The sequence below is a fragment of the Pseudorca crassidens genome, chromosome 6 (assembly GCF_039906515.1).
Source record: "Pseudorca crassidens isolate mPseCra1 chromosome 6, mPseCra1.hap1, whole genome shotgun sequence".
Taxonomy (NCBI): Eukaryota; Metazoa; Chordata; class Mammalia; order Artiodactyla; family Delphinidae; genus Pseudorca; species Pseudorca crassidens.
This window is the reverse complement of record NC_090301.1, coordinates 27,057,020-27,071,703: the sequence shown is the minus strand read 5'-3', so window position 1 is coordinate 27,071,703 and position 14,684 is coordinate 27,057,020. Positions and strand designations below refer to the sequence as shown.

The 14,684-nt window shown below is 41.5% G+C and overlaps 1 protein-coding gene across 11 annotated transcripts in view; it reads left to right on the top strand.

Moving 5' to 3' along the window:
- UNC80 (unc-80 homolog, NALCN channel complex subunit) overlaps window positions 1-14,684 on the top strand; it is a 242,910-nt gene that overhangs the window by 50,023 nt on the left and 178,203 nt on the right. For 9 of the 11 annotated variants that reach the window (XM_067740742.1, XM_067740737.1, XM_067740741.1 and 6 more), the window contains exons 14-18: window positions 2,647-2,793; window positions 7,119-7,266; window positions 9,618-9,766; window positions 12,152-12,318; window positions 13,078-13,176. In XM_067740742.1, coding sequence (XP_067596843.1) covers window positions 2,647-2,793; window positions 7,119-7,266; window positions 9,618-9,766; window positions 12,152-12,318; window positions 13,078-13,176 — 710 coding nt within the window. The remainder of the gene's footprint in view (window positions 1-2,646; window positions 2,794-7,118; window positions 7,267-9,617; window positions 9,767-12,151; window positions 12,319-13,077; window positions 13,177-14,684) is intronic. The other 2 variants (XM_067740745.1, XM_067740738.1) reach the window with 1 other exon arrangement.

The following is a 14,684-nucleotide window of genomic DNA, read 5'->3' as shown; positions in this document are numbered from 1 at the left end:
ATGTTTTTTAGTTAGTTCTACAGAATAATATTCTTTGTAATACAGAGAATTTATAAAATCATACCTGACCGTAGGTCAGATACATTGTACTTGGGAGTCACACAGGTCTGTTCTGCCTCTATCCCATCTGTTATTTTCAGTGGAATCAGGAGGTTTATCTAATTTTGCAACCTAGTAATGCCAGGAGCATGCGGGAATTGATTAATTCAGAAAGGAAGATCTAATTTCTATTTCTATATTTGCCACTAACTGGTACTGAGAGCTTGAAATGTTATTTAATATCTGTCCTGATTTCTGCCTGTAGCTGGATACAACTTTCTGAATGTCTTCTGCTAGAGGAGCCAAAATCGCAAGGACATCTGAAGGTCCAAAGAAATACAAATAGATATTTACAAAAAGCTTTTGGAGCTAGGAATTTGCTTTAAAGGAACATATGATATCAATAGTTTTTAAATGTATGTAAGCCAATCTTCCAAATCAGCCCATACCCAGGGTGACCTTTGGCTGTGCAGGCTGTGTACTCCACAAGGGCTCTCGCCTAAGGAGTCCAGACAGGACTGAAATCCAGTCTGAGCTCTGCTCACCAAGCTGTTTACCCAAGGGCTGCATCTACCAAGAGGATTCACCTTTTTCTAGTTCATCCACCGAGAGGAGTGCCTTTTCTAATTTGCGCAATGTTGTCCCCAGTAGATAGCAGTGCCCCACACCTAGAAATAATAATTAACACTGGTTTTGCTATTATTACATGCCTTCCATGTTTTACCTCACAAACTGTGAAATACATATTTTTATGATTCTTATTTTGTAGGGCACAGAGTGGTTAAGTAGCTTGCCCAAGGTTATGGAGCTAAGATTTGAATTTAAAACATTTCTGAATTTGGTATGTATGTATGTACGCATGTATAAATAAATAAATGTATGTATCTGTGTGTGTGTACGTTTGAGTCTTCCATTTACAAGCATCTGAGCTGTAGAGTTCGCAAGAAACAGACTCAGACAAGGAGATATGCACACAGGAGGTTTCCTGGGGTGTCTGCTCAGGATCAACGTCTGTGGGGTGTAAAAGAAGCAGGATGGGGCAGAGAGAGAAGTTGAATTGCAGTGTAGTTGTAACAGAGACTTCAGCCCATCACACAGGGAGCTCCAGAGACGGGATGGCTCTTCAAGGTAATCCCCGGGTGAAGTAAGGGAGCCCACTTTATTCCACACACCTCCCCACACACACTCTTTATGCTCTTGACCAGCCATTGGAGGCAGACTGCTTCCAGGAGGAGAGCATAACCTGGATCAAGGCAGGTCTCTTTAGCTAAGGGCAATGCCTGGAGAGGGACTCACCTGAGAGCTATCATCCATCAATACTCCCAGCGGCTCAGAGAATGAATGTTCAGTGCTGAAGGGGGCATCTCTGGAGTCCAGCACCACATCCACTACATGAGCATTTGGTTAGAAAAAAAGGACCAATTATATAACATTAGGGGAGCAGAGAGCCTACCCCATCACATAATGAACAGCACATGGTGTCTAGATAACCCCCATCCCTTTCACACCCTCCCTGCTTTTGAGTATACTTTCTATGTGGATGGCCCCAAAGTTTATGTATCAACCTGAGCATATGAAGATGGAAAAGGCCTTCACAATTTACAGAGCAATTCTTATTCATTATTTCATTTGTTTGGCACGGTAAGCTGATGAAGTAGGAAGGGAAGCTATTAGGAGCCTCGATTCACAGGTGAGAAAACTAAAGCACAGAGAGATTAGTTCATTTACCTACCGTCATACGCAATTAAGGAACGGGAGCTGGACTCTCAGGTCCGCAGTGGCTGTGCTGACAGCAGAAAGTAGCTAGAAGGACTGAGGAATGTTGGAGCTTCCTGAAGGTAATGGCACTCCCACGCTGGGATCTGCATCATTCCTTAGCAACAGTTTCCTTATGCTTCTTTGGAAATAATTCAAGAAAGTTCATTTTTCTGGAAGCTATGTTCTTCACCAAGAGCAAGGATTAAATGAGTCAAGAGAGAGCATGATAACACTTCTCACAGTTCACCTCGGGAGGGCTTCCGATTTAGCCTCAAAGAACCATGCTGAATATTTACAGTTTTTTTTTACATATTCTCTCTTTGCTTGTGCATGAATATTACAATATAACGAAGGTATAAAATTAGAAAAGTCCTTTGAAAATGTCAGAAATTGCCACATGATTTCACAGTTTCAGACTTTGATCAGTTCCAGAAATTTAGCAATAATCCTTGCTTGGTGATATTAACAGAAGCCTGCTGATGAGGGTACCTTCTGGAAAATCTACTTGCTTTCTTCACTGATAGTCCACACTGTCTCTCTCTAGACAGTTATTCTGATGGTCTAACGAGGATACGAAAGCATGTCTTCTAATAAAGAGGTCTGCATTCATATCCTGTAGCACTAGAGGGTGTTCAAAATGCATAAACATTTTCTTTCTCGTAAGTCCGTTCTAGAGTTTTGAAAAGTTAGCTTGCCTGTTGAGCCCTTGACAATTCTGTTTCCCAAATTGCAGGGGCTTGCTGCAAAGCATAGAAACTTGGTTTAATAATAAAATAGAGTCTTAGCACCAAAAGAATCCTAGTGACTAAATGAACCGAATCTTCTTTCTTTCTCGTTCATGGGTACTAGGATGAAAGTACGCCCGTCAGCAACCATAGGCTTGCTCTAACCATGCTCATCAAAATAGTGAAGTCTCTGGGATGTGCCTATGGTTGCGGAGAAGGACACCGAGGGCTCTCTGGGGATCGTCTGAGACACCAGGTATTCCGGGAGAATGTAAGAGAACTAAAGTAGATTCCATTTCCTCTTCTTCTTCCCTCCCTCCAAATTAGGCATGAGTCCTTTGACAATGAGGGTCAGTGTTCCCTGAAGAATACTGTATTTTGTAAGGGTAATTAATGCTGTCTTAAGGTGGGAGGATTCCCACAAGATATCTCAAGACATCTAAAACCCAGGCTTAGGAAAGTTTAATTGGGAAAACCACTTCTGCCTCCTGCCTGGGCAGGCCAACTCCCAACTGGTAAAAGAGTGTATAATTGGAACATGTGAATTCGAGTTTGAAAGAACGTTGCAAAAATGAATACATTTAGCAAGCTTCTGATAGTCCGTGGCAAATAACTTTTTAATCACCTGCCTGGGCACTATGGAAGCATACGTTATATTAGAAAAAGGGACCAAAGTTTAGGACTTGGTCTGTTGTTCTTAGATATGGAAAATGGCCCTTATTGGGACAAAATAGGACTACAAAAGTGGCCAGTCATTTTCTGGCTGCTTTGTTTGAGAATGAACCTTGACTACTAAATATTTGAGATCATATCTCTTTGAACTGTGTGAAACTTGAAACTCTGCGCTCAGGCTTGCAAAGCATAATTCTGTAATGGAACATGGAAATGTAATTCCAGCTCATTTTCATTTGCCTCCACTGATGACTACTGTTCACTTAAGACTTGAGCAATAACCCACCTCCACAACAAGTCCAAACTGCAACAGTTGCCCTCATACATACTCTTGAACTGAAATAATAAGAAAATATTCCCTTAAAAATAAGGGGTTGATGCAAATTTGAGACCAGGAAACCTTTTGGCATATCTTAGCAGAGTTTTAGGATCATGCCAAAGTCTAATGCCAGCCCATTTTTCCTTGGTATTAGGTTTTGTCGTGAAACGTTCACACAGCCTTAGCATGCTGGGTTACTTTCCTAATCTATCATCTACCTATCTATGCATCTGTATATCATTCTCTTTCGTTTATATTCGCTTGTGTTGTATTATATTAATTATTTGCATGGGGGAGTTTTATTCGTAGTAATTAACTTCTAAATTCTGAAACTTGAAAACTTTGACCAAGATCTAGATTTTGAGGCCCCAAATTTTAAGAAATCAAAATAATAAGTAATAAGGCAGTAGAAAGCTGACATTGCCCCCATCTCTGCACATGTGTATGTGATTTTTGATCTTTGATTTTTATTCTATCACAGTATGAATAAACGCCTTCAAGGCTAAAACCACATCACTCCTCATGCAGAAAACTAATTCTATGAAATCAAGCATCAAAATATAAAAGGAAGTGTCGTGCTGTAGTTGGAGGTATAAACTCGTTTTGACATCAGAACCTGTCTTTCTAGAATAGGAGAAGGTAGGGCTAGTTGGATCAGAAACCACTTGAGAGGCTGTTGTTACTGCTTAATCACCATGTGTTCTTTCCTCAAGAGTACTGAATATTTCCTGTCAGGATGTCCAGTTTTCTACCTGCCTTCTCAACTTTGTCGATTTACGTGGCAATACCTCTATTCTCTAGTAGCCCAGTTCAGTACTCACTATAGGGATTATACTTACTTGTCCATGCTTAGTAAACACCTTGTCCAAGAGGGAAGTTTTTTTTTTTTTTTTTTGCGGTACACGGGCCTCTCACTGTTGTGGCCTCTCCCGTTGCGGAGCACAGGCTCCGGACGTGTAGGCTCAGCGGCCATGGCTCACGGGCCCAGCCGCTCCGCGGCATGTGGGATCTTCCCGGACCGGGGCACGAACCCGTGTCCCCTGCATCGGCAGGCGGACTCTCAACCACTGTGCCACCAGGGAAGCCCCGAGAGAGAAATTTGAGCAATATTCCCTGGGAATGTCTAATTCAGGAAGCTAGATATTTCCAGATTTCTCTGGCATTAGATTGTCAGAAGTTACTTTTAATATATTAAAGATATTTCTTACCTCTACCAGATCAGGTCCTCTATATTTTATTTTTTTAATAAACAGATTAGTACTGCAATGATGTTCATCAAAGTGCCTAGCAATTCCAGCATGTTTCCTGGGATAGTTTAATCATTAGCTTGTCCCAAATTATTGAAAGGGAATTCACTCTTTATATCTCTTGGAGAAGTTTAAAATATTCATTCAGAATCAAAATGCTTATGGTTTGATATTCTGATTCTTGCTTAAACTTCTGATTGAACTCATTCAGACGTCCTAATAGCCTCTAAAGAGCAGATTTGAAACAATGCATTTTTTGGTGTATTTTACAGAGAAGCAAGAAGTACTTTACAGGCTTCATTTTATAGCAAGAATCATTTATTTTATAAGAAAAGAAGCTTGCTTTACAGCTAGCAACCAGTAACCTCTGGTTAACACCTAATTTCCCAATCTTCTATGACCGAGTAAAGGAAAAATGGAAGAAAAAAAATCAATCCGCCTGACTTTGTGATACAGATGGAGAGACTATAACAAGGTCACACCAGGATGCCTATTGCTAATTACAGTTTTCAACCTTTTATAATCTTCCTTTTTCCTCTCGAGTTTTCCAAGAATCTTTCTCTGGGCCTTGATTTGTCAAAATGGTCATGTAACTTAAATTTTCTTCTGGGCCACCATTAAGGCCCATCAATAAGTCCCAGTTCTCAGGGACTGCTTTCTCAGGGATGTAACTTCCTTGCTTCTGTCTGATTGTCCAAATTTCTCTATCCTCCTTTAAGGTTGTCCTCACCCAGCCACCCCTCCCTTCTTTATTTTTTTTAAATTTATTTTATTTATTTTTGTCTGCATTGGGTCTTCGTTGCTGCCCGTGGGCTTTCTCTAGTTGCGGCAAGCAGGAGCTACTCTTCGTTGTGGTGCGCAGGCTTCTCATCGCAGTGGCTTCTCTTGTTGCAGTGCACAGACTCTAGGTGCACGGGCTTCAGTAGTTGTGGCGTGCAGCCTCAGTAGTTGTGGCGCACGGGCTTAGTTGCTCCACGGTATGTGGGATCTTCCCAGACCAGGGCTTGAACCAGTGTCCCCTGCATTGGCAAGCGGATTCTTAACCGCTGCGCCACCAGGGAAGTCCCCTCCCATTTGATCTTTAGCTTTTTCCCCTCAATCCAGAGTTCTCTCTTATCATTTTCTGATTTCATTCCATTGTTAAGGACTTTCTTTTTTATGATGATCTTGTTCTCCACAAGATATCAACTAATCTCTATTATTGGTCATCTTAAATCTTTTTTCAAAGTAGGTGTTATCTAGATACATTTTCCTCAACAATCACTATCTAAACTATTCATGTGACTATTATATCATAGGAGAAATAACCACTATAAGGAGGTAAGACCCTGGCTTCTAATTTTGGCTCTCCTGTGAAACTTGGTGTATCAACTTGGGCAAAGTCCTTGACTTCTTTGAGTCTCAGTTTCTTCTGCTGTAATATAGGGAAACTCTTCAAATCACAGAGAAGGTGTGAAAGTCCAATGTCGTTATGCACTTACAAGCAAGAAACGCATTTTAAACAGCAAAGCACTGCACAAATGTGATTTTTCTCTCAGTAGTAAGAGAGGGTTAGGGAGACGTCTAAGGGTCTCAGTATTAGCGCATCCTGTCTGTGGCCTTCTCCAACCAATGAATGTGATTTTATTTGTTCTGATGGTGGGGATTACTTCCTTTTTCTTTGCTAGATGGCAAAATTATTTGCTGGATCATAAGAAATATATTTTTGAGTAGCAGGGCCTAGTGAATGGTCAATTGCTTTTCGTATCCTGAAGACCAACTTCTGTTTAAATACCAAACTTCCACATTCAGAAGCAGACACAAAAATCAACAAACTAGACTTGCCTTTATTTTATGCCTCTTTCATGTTTCAAAGATCCTTCCCTCCTGACCATATAAGAGGACTCTGGACAAAGCACTTCCTACAGCCCCGTCACACCATCTGTTAAATCTACTTAAATTCAAGACAGCTGAGCATGGGAGTGGCCTGCTCCTTCCCATGGCACAAACCCTTTGAGGTTTTCTAAACCTTGATGACCAATCCTATCACCTACCTAAATTTTACACTTTAAGTTTTTCCTTGAGATCTTAAAATCTTGATCTTGGCAAAAATACTGAGCTCTTTCTGGGACAGCACTAGCCCCTAGTTTGGGGTTTCTCCTGAGGAGCAGCCCTTCTCCAAGTCATATACCTAGTACTGCTCAACCTGTCTCTGCCCAATGCATTCTCAGACAGGAGGGGCTGGCGGGGTTGGTGGGCGGCAGCCGGCAGGGATGGATGGAAATGTTTGCCTTTTGAGGGCTTCTGTCGCAGACCACTGGTGTCCCTGTAGCTTAAGCTGGTACCTGTGACTTCTTCACTTTTCTTCCTTCCTTGCAGGCCCAGAACTGCCTCACTAAGTTATACAAGCTAGATAAGATGCAGTTCCGACAAACCATGAGGGACTATGTGAACAAAGACTCTCTCAATAACGTAGTGGACTTCTTGCATGCTCTGCTAGGATTTTGTATGGAGCCGGTCACCGACAGTAAGTAAAGCTGGACCGAGTTCTAGGAGAACTCGCTGGGAGGTAAAGCAGGTAGCATTTCAGAGACACCCTAAATTTCCAGGGGTAGAAGGGAGAGGAAAAGATACCTGTGTGCGTGTGCATCGTGTGTGTAATAAAATATGAACACGAGAAGCTTGTACATCATCTTTGACACACTTTAGAGGCTTTCTGAGGACAACTTAGCTCAGCAGAGGGGAATTTGGAAAAGCTGCGGCACCCTCACCTGTAGCCCCTCTATCCTTACGCTCTACTCGTGGCACTCCTCTCTCTCCCGTGACTTTCTGTCATATGACTTCTGAGGCAAGGATCAAGGAACAAAGAACTATATTCATTAGTTCAACAAATATGAAATGAGCCAGGCATAGTGCTTGGTGATTTTTTCACAAAATAAAATAGGAAAGGAAAAAAAAAAAAACATGACAGTAAACATAGTAGTAACATAATTTTGATATACACATATACTGAATTTTAAAAAGAATGGGCAAAGGGATCTATAGATAGGCTCATAAACTATAGCTTCATGGCTTTAGGAAAACTCCAGTATAGAGACCTATATTACAGGGCACAACCAGTGAACACGAATGGCATCCATAATACATGAACACCTCCAATACCACTTGAATGCAAATGCAGTAATGAAATGAAGGTGATGTATGAAGCCTGATTGAGTAAAATATACATTTTAATTAGAGTCTGGGAAGAAATAACTTCTTAGTATAGGCTGTTATTGTTTATATAGTATATGTGTGATAGTGGTTGATTAATTTATAATGGAGCTATATTTGATGGATTTATTTATTTTTCCTGCTTTCATAATCTTTTTTTCTTTTTAATTTTTATTGGAGTATAGTTGCTTTACAATGTTGTATTCATTTCCATTGTACAGCAAAGTGAATCAGCTATATGTATACAGATATCCCCTCTTTTTTGGATTTCTTTCCCAGTTAGGTCACCACAGAGCACTGAGTAGAGTTCCCTGTGCTATACAGTAGGTTCTCATTAGTTATCTATTTTATACATAGTAGTGTGTATACGTGAATCCCAACCCCCCAATTCATGCCACTCCCCCTTTTATTTGTGATGGATTTAGAAACAGTTTTTCTGTTTGTACCCCAGGCTTTATTGTTTGGTTTTCACAGTAAAGGAAAATATTGTTCCCTATAGAATCCCTGAAATAATCTATGTTATTGAAATTGTTTTAAGCCAAGCACATAACAAATTTATAAATCAATGAAGTGAGAGTCGTAGTTGAGGTACTGCAAGAGAACTTCTTGATTACAAACTTTTTTTTCCCTCTTTTTTAACCTATTTGAGATAGAAACTATAAGAATAGACTAAAACATTTCTTTCTGTAATGTAAAATCTAAAGAGAATCCGCGGCCCATTGACACAGACAGTGAGAGGTTGGTAATAAGGTCTGTTCCTTTAAAGTGATGAATTCCCTCTGGAACTCTTGAGACGTTAAAGCGGCTCACGATGAATCAGCCAGCCAGAGACACACATCCCTATCTGACCAGCCTTGGAGCTGCACACATCCTGCCCCTACAGTCCACAGGTGGCTCGCAAGCTATGAGGAATACCCTGGCAAGGCCACAGAATGTGTCCATGGAAATGTGAAAAAGTGGCCTAAAATGCCACATAGGGTGATGGCCTCAGTTCACCGGCGTTTCATGTGTGAATGAGTTATAAGGAGGCGGATCCGAGGGAGGTGGTAGATTTTTCCAATTCATGTGGCTGTGGAGTCTCTGGACTCCCTAGAAGCTGCTAGAAGTCTTGTGCAGCTCTTGGCCAGACTCAGTCTTTTGTGTTTCCAGTGCTGGCATGAATGCCCCTGCAGGGCCCTGTCCCCCCTCTTCTCCCCCTGCCAGCTCCCCTGGTCAGCCCAACCTCACTCCGCTTCTCACAGACTGAACAGTTTCCAGTGAGAAGCCAGCCTTCTTCACCACCAAAAAAGCCAAATCAAATTAAGTCTGTCTCCACTGAGGGACCATTCAGTAAACCATATATTTTTTTACATGATCACCTATTTAAAAACTACTTAGGTTTAAAAGACTTTCATAGGGTCAACAGTTGATCCTCTTTTTGTTGCTAAGAGTTATCATTTAAAACATTTCTCAAAGTGGTGGAATGTGTCATAGTAAAGACTCTGAAGGAGACTATGAGTTGTTTATCTTTAAGTCCTCATAGAGATGATCAAACCGGGAGTATCCTCAGTCCTCTGTGTCTGTATTTTGTGTAGCCCTTCGGTAAGTCCTGGAGTACTTCATTACTTCTTTAAACTATGTAGCTGAATGGAAACACTGCCTTTAATTGGTGCCTTTGCATTCCAGACAAGGCTGGGTTTGGAAATAACTTCAGCACGGTGGACAACAAATCCACAGCCCAAAATGTGGAAGGCATCATCGTCAGCGCCATGTTTAAATCCCTCATCACACGCTGCGCTTCAACTACGCATGAATTGCACAGCCCTGAGAATCTGGTGAGAAGCTCACCTCTTCTTCCCACAGGAGTTCTCAGTCTCGTGCCGTGGCCTTGAGAAAGAGAAGTGAAGTCTAAAACTTTTAAAGTTAAAATATCTATTTTCCCAGTGTCACCAGTAACTCTCAGTAGAAACTCAGCAACACATTTCTCCTCCGTTTCTTGTTATCCTACCTGCCAAGTGGATTATCTCTTCCATCTCAGAGGTTCTGTGGTAGTTGCTGGGATCGTTGCTAGGTACTTAAGAGCCCTTCAGAGAGAAGGTGCTAGAGCCCAGCGTGTTGGCTCATGAAATATTAAAGAAAGTTATACCAAGCTTTTGTTTGAAACCATGCTTACTTTAAAAATTAACGCAAATATGCTGCTGAAATGGGTTTTGCCTTCTTTTATCGAACACTGTAATCTTTTAGCTACTCTTCAAAAAGACAAAGACTGTTAATTAAACCACTGAAGCCACAGGTACAGAGAGCCAGGCTATAAAAGGTTAGCGTTTAATTGCTACTAAGGAGATTGTGGTTTGGGATAGTAAAATGTGGATGAAGACTGAGACATCTGATATGACTAGATGAATTCAGGTCTCTCCTAGGAATAAAGAAACATTTCTCTGTCTTACCGATCTGTTAGATACAATGACTCTTATGCAGAAATCAGCCCATTTACACATATGGACACTATTTGCTAATCTACCTAAGTCAAAGAAATGGTCTTAAGCTACTCTAAACCACTGAAACTATGTATTCACTTAACTTGAGATAAACAGAACAAAACCCCAAATGAAAAGGAATTTAATTTTGCTGATTGTTGAAGCCATCCTAGCAAGGTTCTTGGAGTTTGTGAATAACTTGGGTACCATCCATGCATTTGGTTTGGTCATGGCAAGAAGTAATTTGACAAGTTGATTATAGTATATGCAAGCTCTTATAAGTCTTAACCTACAAACTCGTGTATAGAAGAGATACTATATTTCTTAATTTTCTTTAAATCAACTTAAGTTTGGCTTTGGACCCCCATTCCACCAGAATGGCTGGAAGTTGAGCCTCAGTCATTCATGGGTCTCCCCACCTCACAGAGTAGTGCAAAGATCCCCAAGTCTTAGGTAGGACCCAACGCCTGGTGAGGCTCCGTGGGTTTCAGTCATCAGTCATGCTTATTAGTTCACGTAGTACTCTCTGCTGCTTAGGGATGGGCTCTCTGGTGAGTTTGGAACCCTTGCTTTCTGGGGCCTTGCCTTCCATGGAGGAGCCACCAAATTGCAGAGTGAGAGCATAGGGCCTTGCTGCCCACAGGATCCAAAGGACATTCTATGTTTTCCTTAGTAGTTCTTCCTTCTGCTTTTCTAAACATCATAGGCATAATTGTCCCAGTGGTCTTAGGTTTTGAAACCCAAAAGGGTTATAAGATAAGTGTTCTGTAGGCTTCTGTGTTCTGCTTTGTCATGAACGTTTCCTAAGACAAAGAATATAAGTAACTACCTTCTTTTTTTTTTTTTTTTTGTGGTACACGGGCCTCTCACTGTTGTGTCCTCTCCCGTTGCGGAGCACAGGCTCCAGACGCGCAGGCTCAGCGGCCATGGCTCACGGGCCCAGCCGCTCCGCGGCACGTGGGATCTTGTGGGATCTTCCCGGACCGGGGCATGAACCCGTGTCCCCTGCATCGGCAGGCGGACTCTCAACCACTGCGCCACCAGGGAAGCCCAGTAACTACCTTCTTAAAGAGAGAAGAGAGTGGGGGAAATGCTGAATGCAAAGCTTAATATCTTTAAAATAAAAGTCCTGCATTAAAAGTTGAATCACTAATATGTTGGTTTTAACAGCCCTGTATCATCTTAAGTCCATAGTCAAGCTCATGTTCAAATGGGCTACAACATACGTATTATTTGTTAAATCTGTGAAGCAAAATGGATCATCCTTGAATATCAGGCTCTGTTGGAAGTATCTAGAGGACTTAGCATATTTTATCACAATGATGCAGAAAATTTGGAGAAGCTGAACAGAGACTGAAATCTCTAGTCTAGACAAAATTCTGATTGCCTTTTTTTTGCAGGCATCTCTTCAGAAGTCACAATTAAGAGAGAAAATTAAAAGCTTGGGAATCCAGTGGTTAAAAGTATAAATTGATGTCTTTCTAATGATACAGCCAACTTTCTGAATATGAAGCATGGTAACCATCTTTTTTCATACTAAGGATGATGGGCAAGGTTCTTGGTAATGTTACCATAGGAACAATGGAGGGACAGGATACCGTTGGTTTCACTGTAGTAATATGTTTTCTTCTTATGATTCCAATGCTCATCTAGATCCAAGGAATTACCTTCTACCCCTCTTTCTGTGGACACTATTCAATCACAGCTATCTTTCCCCACACTTTCTTTCTGGCCTCCAAACAGGGGCTGTATTGTGACATCCGTCAGCTGGTCCAGTTTATCAAAGAGGCCCATGGGAATGTCTTCAGGAGAGTGGCCCTCAGTGCTTTGCTTGATAGTGCTGAGAAGTTGGCACCAGGGAAAAAGGTGGAGGAAAATGAACCAGAATCTAAGCCTGGAGGTGGTAAAAGGTTGGAAGCTTGAGCTCTCTGAATATGAGGGTTTGCCTATGTCTGTAGAATATAATCTTCTGTTGTACTGTCCGTGTGGTTCCTACGTGGTGTGTAACTCCAGTACAGGGATGGGGGAACTATAATTTTTTGTACGAGTGATATCACTGGTGGTGGCCCAGCAACAGATTAGAAAAGGAATGAGTTTACTGTCAAATAAATGCTGCCTTTGAATGAATCAGAGCTCAGTTGATCCCAAACTTTCATACACTTGAACCACACTTCATAGCTCTTAATTACGTGGTAAAATGTTATCTGTGTTTTGGTCCCTTCTATAGCTAACTTACATTCTTATCCAGAAAGGAAAAGCAATTACTGATACCGTATCATCCTGTTCAGCAAGTAATATTTTTAACATGGCAAAAGAAAAATTGCTGAGCAATGCCCAATTATTTTTTCTTCTAATGAATATGAATTTATTGTATGCCTATTATATAAGAATTGCCACTTACAGAGATTAAAAGAAATACCTAATCTTAAAATCCTGCCAGTAGTTAATGGCTCTGTCTGCAATGATGGTGGTATCCTTAGGCAATAAGGTAGCTAGGTCATGACTCAAATGGTAGGATATGTTCCATACCGACATAGACTCATGATGGTATAGGGTTTGCAGGGCATTTAAGTTGTCTATAACAAAGTGTTTTGCTTTATGAAGTATATGAAGTATTGGGAGGTGGTGTCCTGCTATGTTGTGATCGGTGGAATGTACCATTTGCACAGGTCAGAGGCAGGAAGCATTGTGGATAAAGGCCAGGTGACCTCTGCACCTGAGGAATGTCGCAGCTTCATGTCCGGTCGCCCCTCACAGACTCCAGAGCAGTAAGTAGCGTTGGTTTTGTCTCCCATGGAGTGGATTGAGCACTTCCCACTGGAAGAAATTCTGTTTTCCAAGTTGCTGTTTGTTTGTTTTTCATTTCTGTTGAACTTCTCCTTCTGCCCTTTATTTTTCACTCCCAAAGCCACTAATCTCTACGGGCCCAAATCACAAATAACCAACCTCGTGCTTCCAGGAAGCCTCCCTCACTGCCTTTCCCATTGCCAGTCTCTACCCCACTTCTGCCTTTCATGCACAATCCTACAGATTAATCTTGAAAAATAGCATGTGTATCAGGTGGGCTGGGGATGGCATCCACTTTCTTGCTTAAAATCACTTACGACTGTCAGTGTAATCAATGAAGCTTTTCCAAAAATAAGTAAGATAATCTACTCTCCTGTCCAGCGTTAGCTGAAACATCGACTCTTCTCCTTTTCACCTTGGTTCTCTCCTGAGATCCTTTCCAATGCCCTCTGATATCAGTTTATCTCTACTTTTCTTTTTTTTTTTTTTTTGCGGTACACGGGCCTCTCACTGCTGTGGCCTCTCCTGCTGCGGAGCACAGGCTCCAGACGCACAGGCTCAGCGGCCATGGCTCATGGGCCCAGCCGCTCCGCGGCATGTGGGATCTTCCCGGACCAGGGCATGAACCCGTGTCCCCTGCATCGGCAGGCGGACTCTCAACCACTGCGCCACCAGGGAAGCCCTCTACTTTTCATAATAACAAAATCAAAAGCATCATGAAAATAGTGCCCTCAGAAAATGTGAGGATTACTGTAGACACCAAATATACAGTCTAGTTCTATGCAAGGCTCACCTGTATTCATTCTTCTTTTGAGGCCTATTTACCCACAAGTGGTGTGATCAATATTTAAAATATCATCATTTTAGGTATACCATTCTACTTCCCTAAACCCTGATTTAGTATTAAATGATTATCCTTCCAGAAATTCTGCAGGATAGTCCAGATTTTATAATATGCCCTCTCTATAGTCAAGGAAATCACCGTCATGAAATAGGACCTTGGTAATCCACAACAAACAAACAAAACCTTTAAGGAACAAAAAGCCTGCAGTTTTTGTAGGCCTTCAAACTCTTAGAAACTGCCCTTAAAATGGGTGGAGAAAAGTAAGGAGAAGGTAAATCAACCCCATGGGTGCAGGGACCTCATGAGTTTTTACTTACCATTACAGACCCAATGCCTAGACAGGGCTTGGCCCATCGTAGGCACTTAATTTTAAGAATGAATGAATGACAGTCAATGAAACAATAGACTTGCCAAATTACCATGTAGCCTTTGTCTCCTTTAATTTCCATTCTGAAAACCGAGGTTTAGTTTTTCCTTTCAGGACATCTTTAAGGACATAGTAAACATCCAAACATAAGCTCTGAGGGAAAAAAAATTAATGTGAAAGGCAAAGGTCTGTCTGTAGCTGAATAGCCAACCACAAGACTAGTTAAAAGTCCTTACATACAGAATCTGTCCAAAAAAGGAGAGAGGACTTTTCCCAAA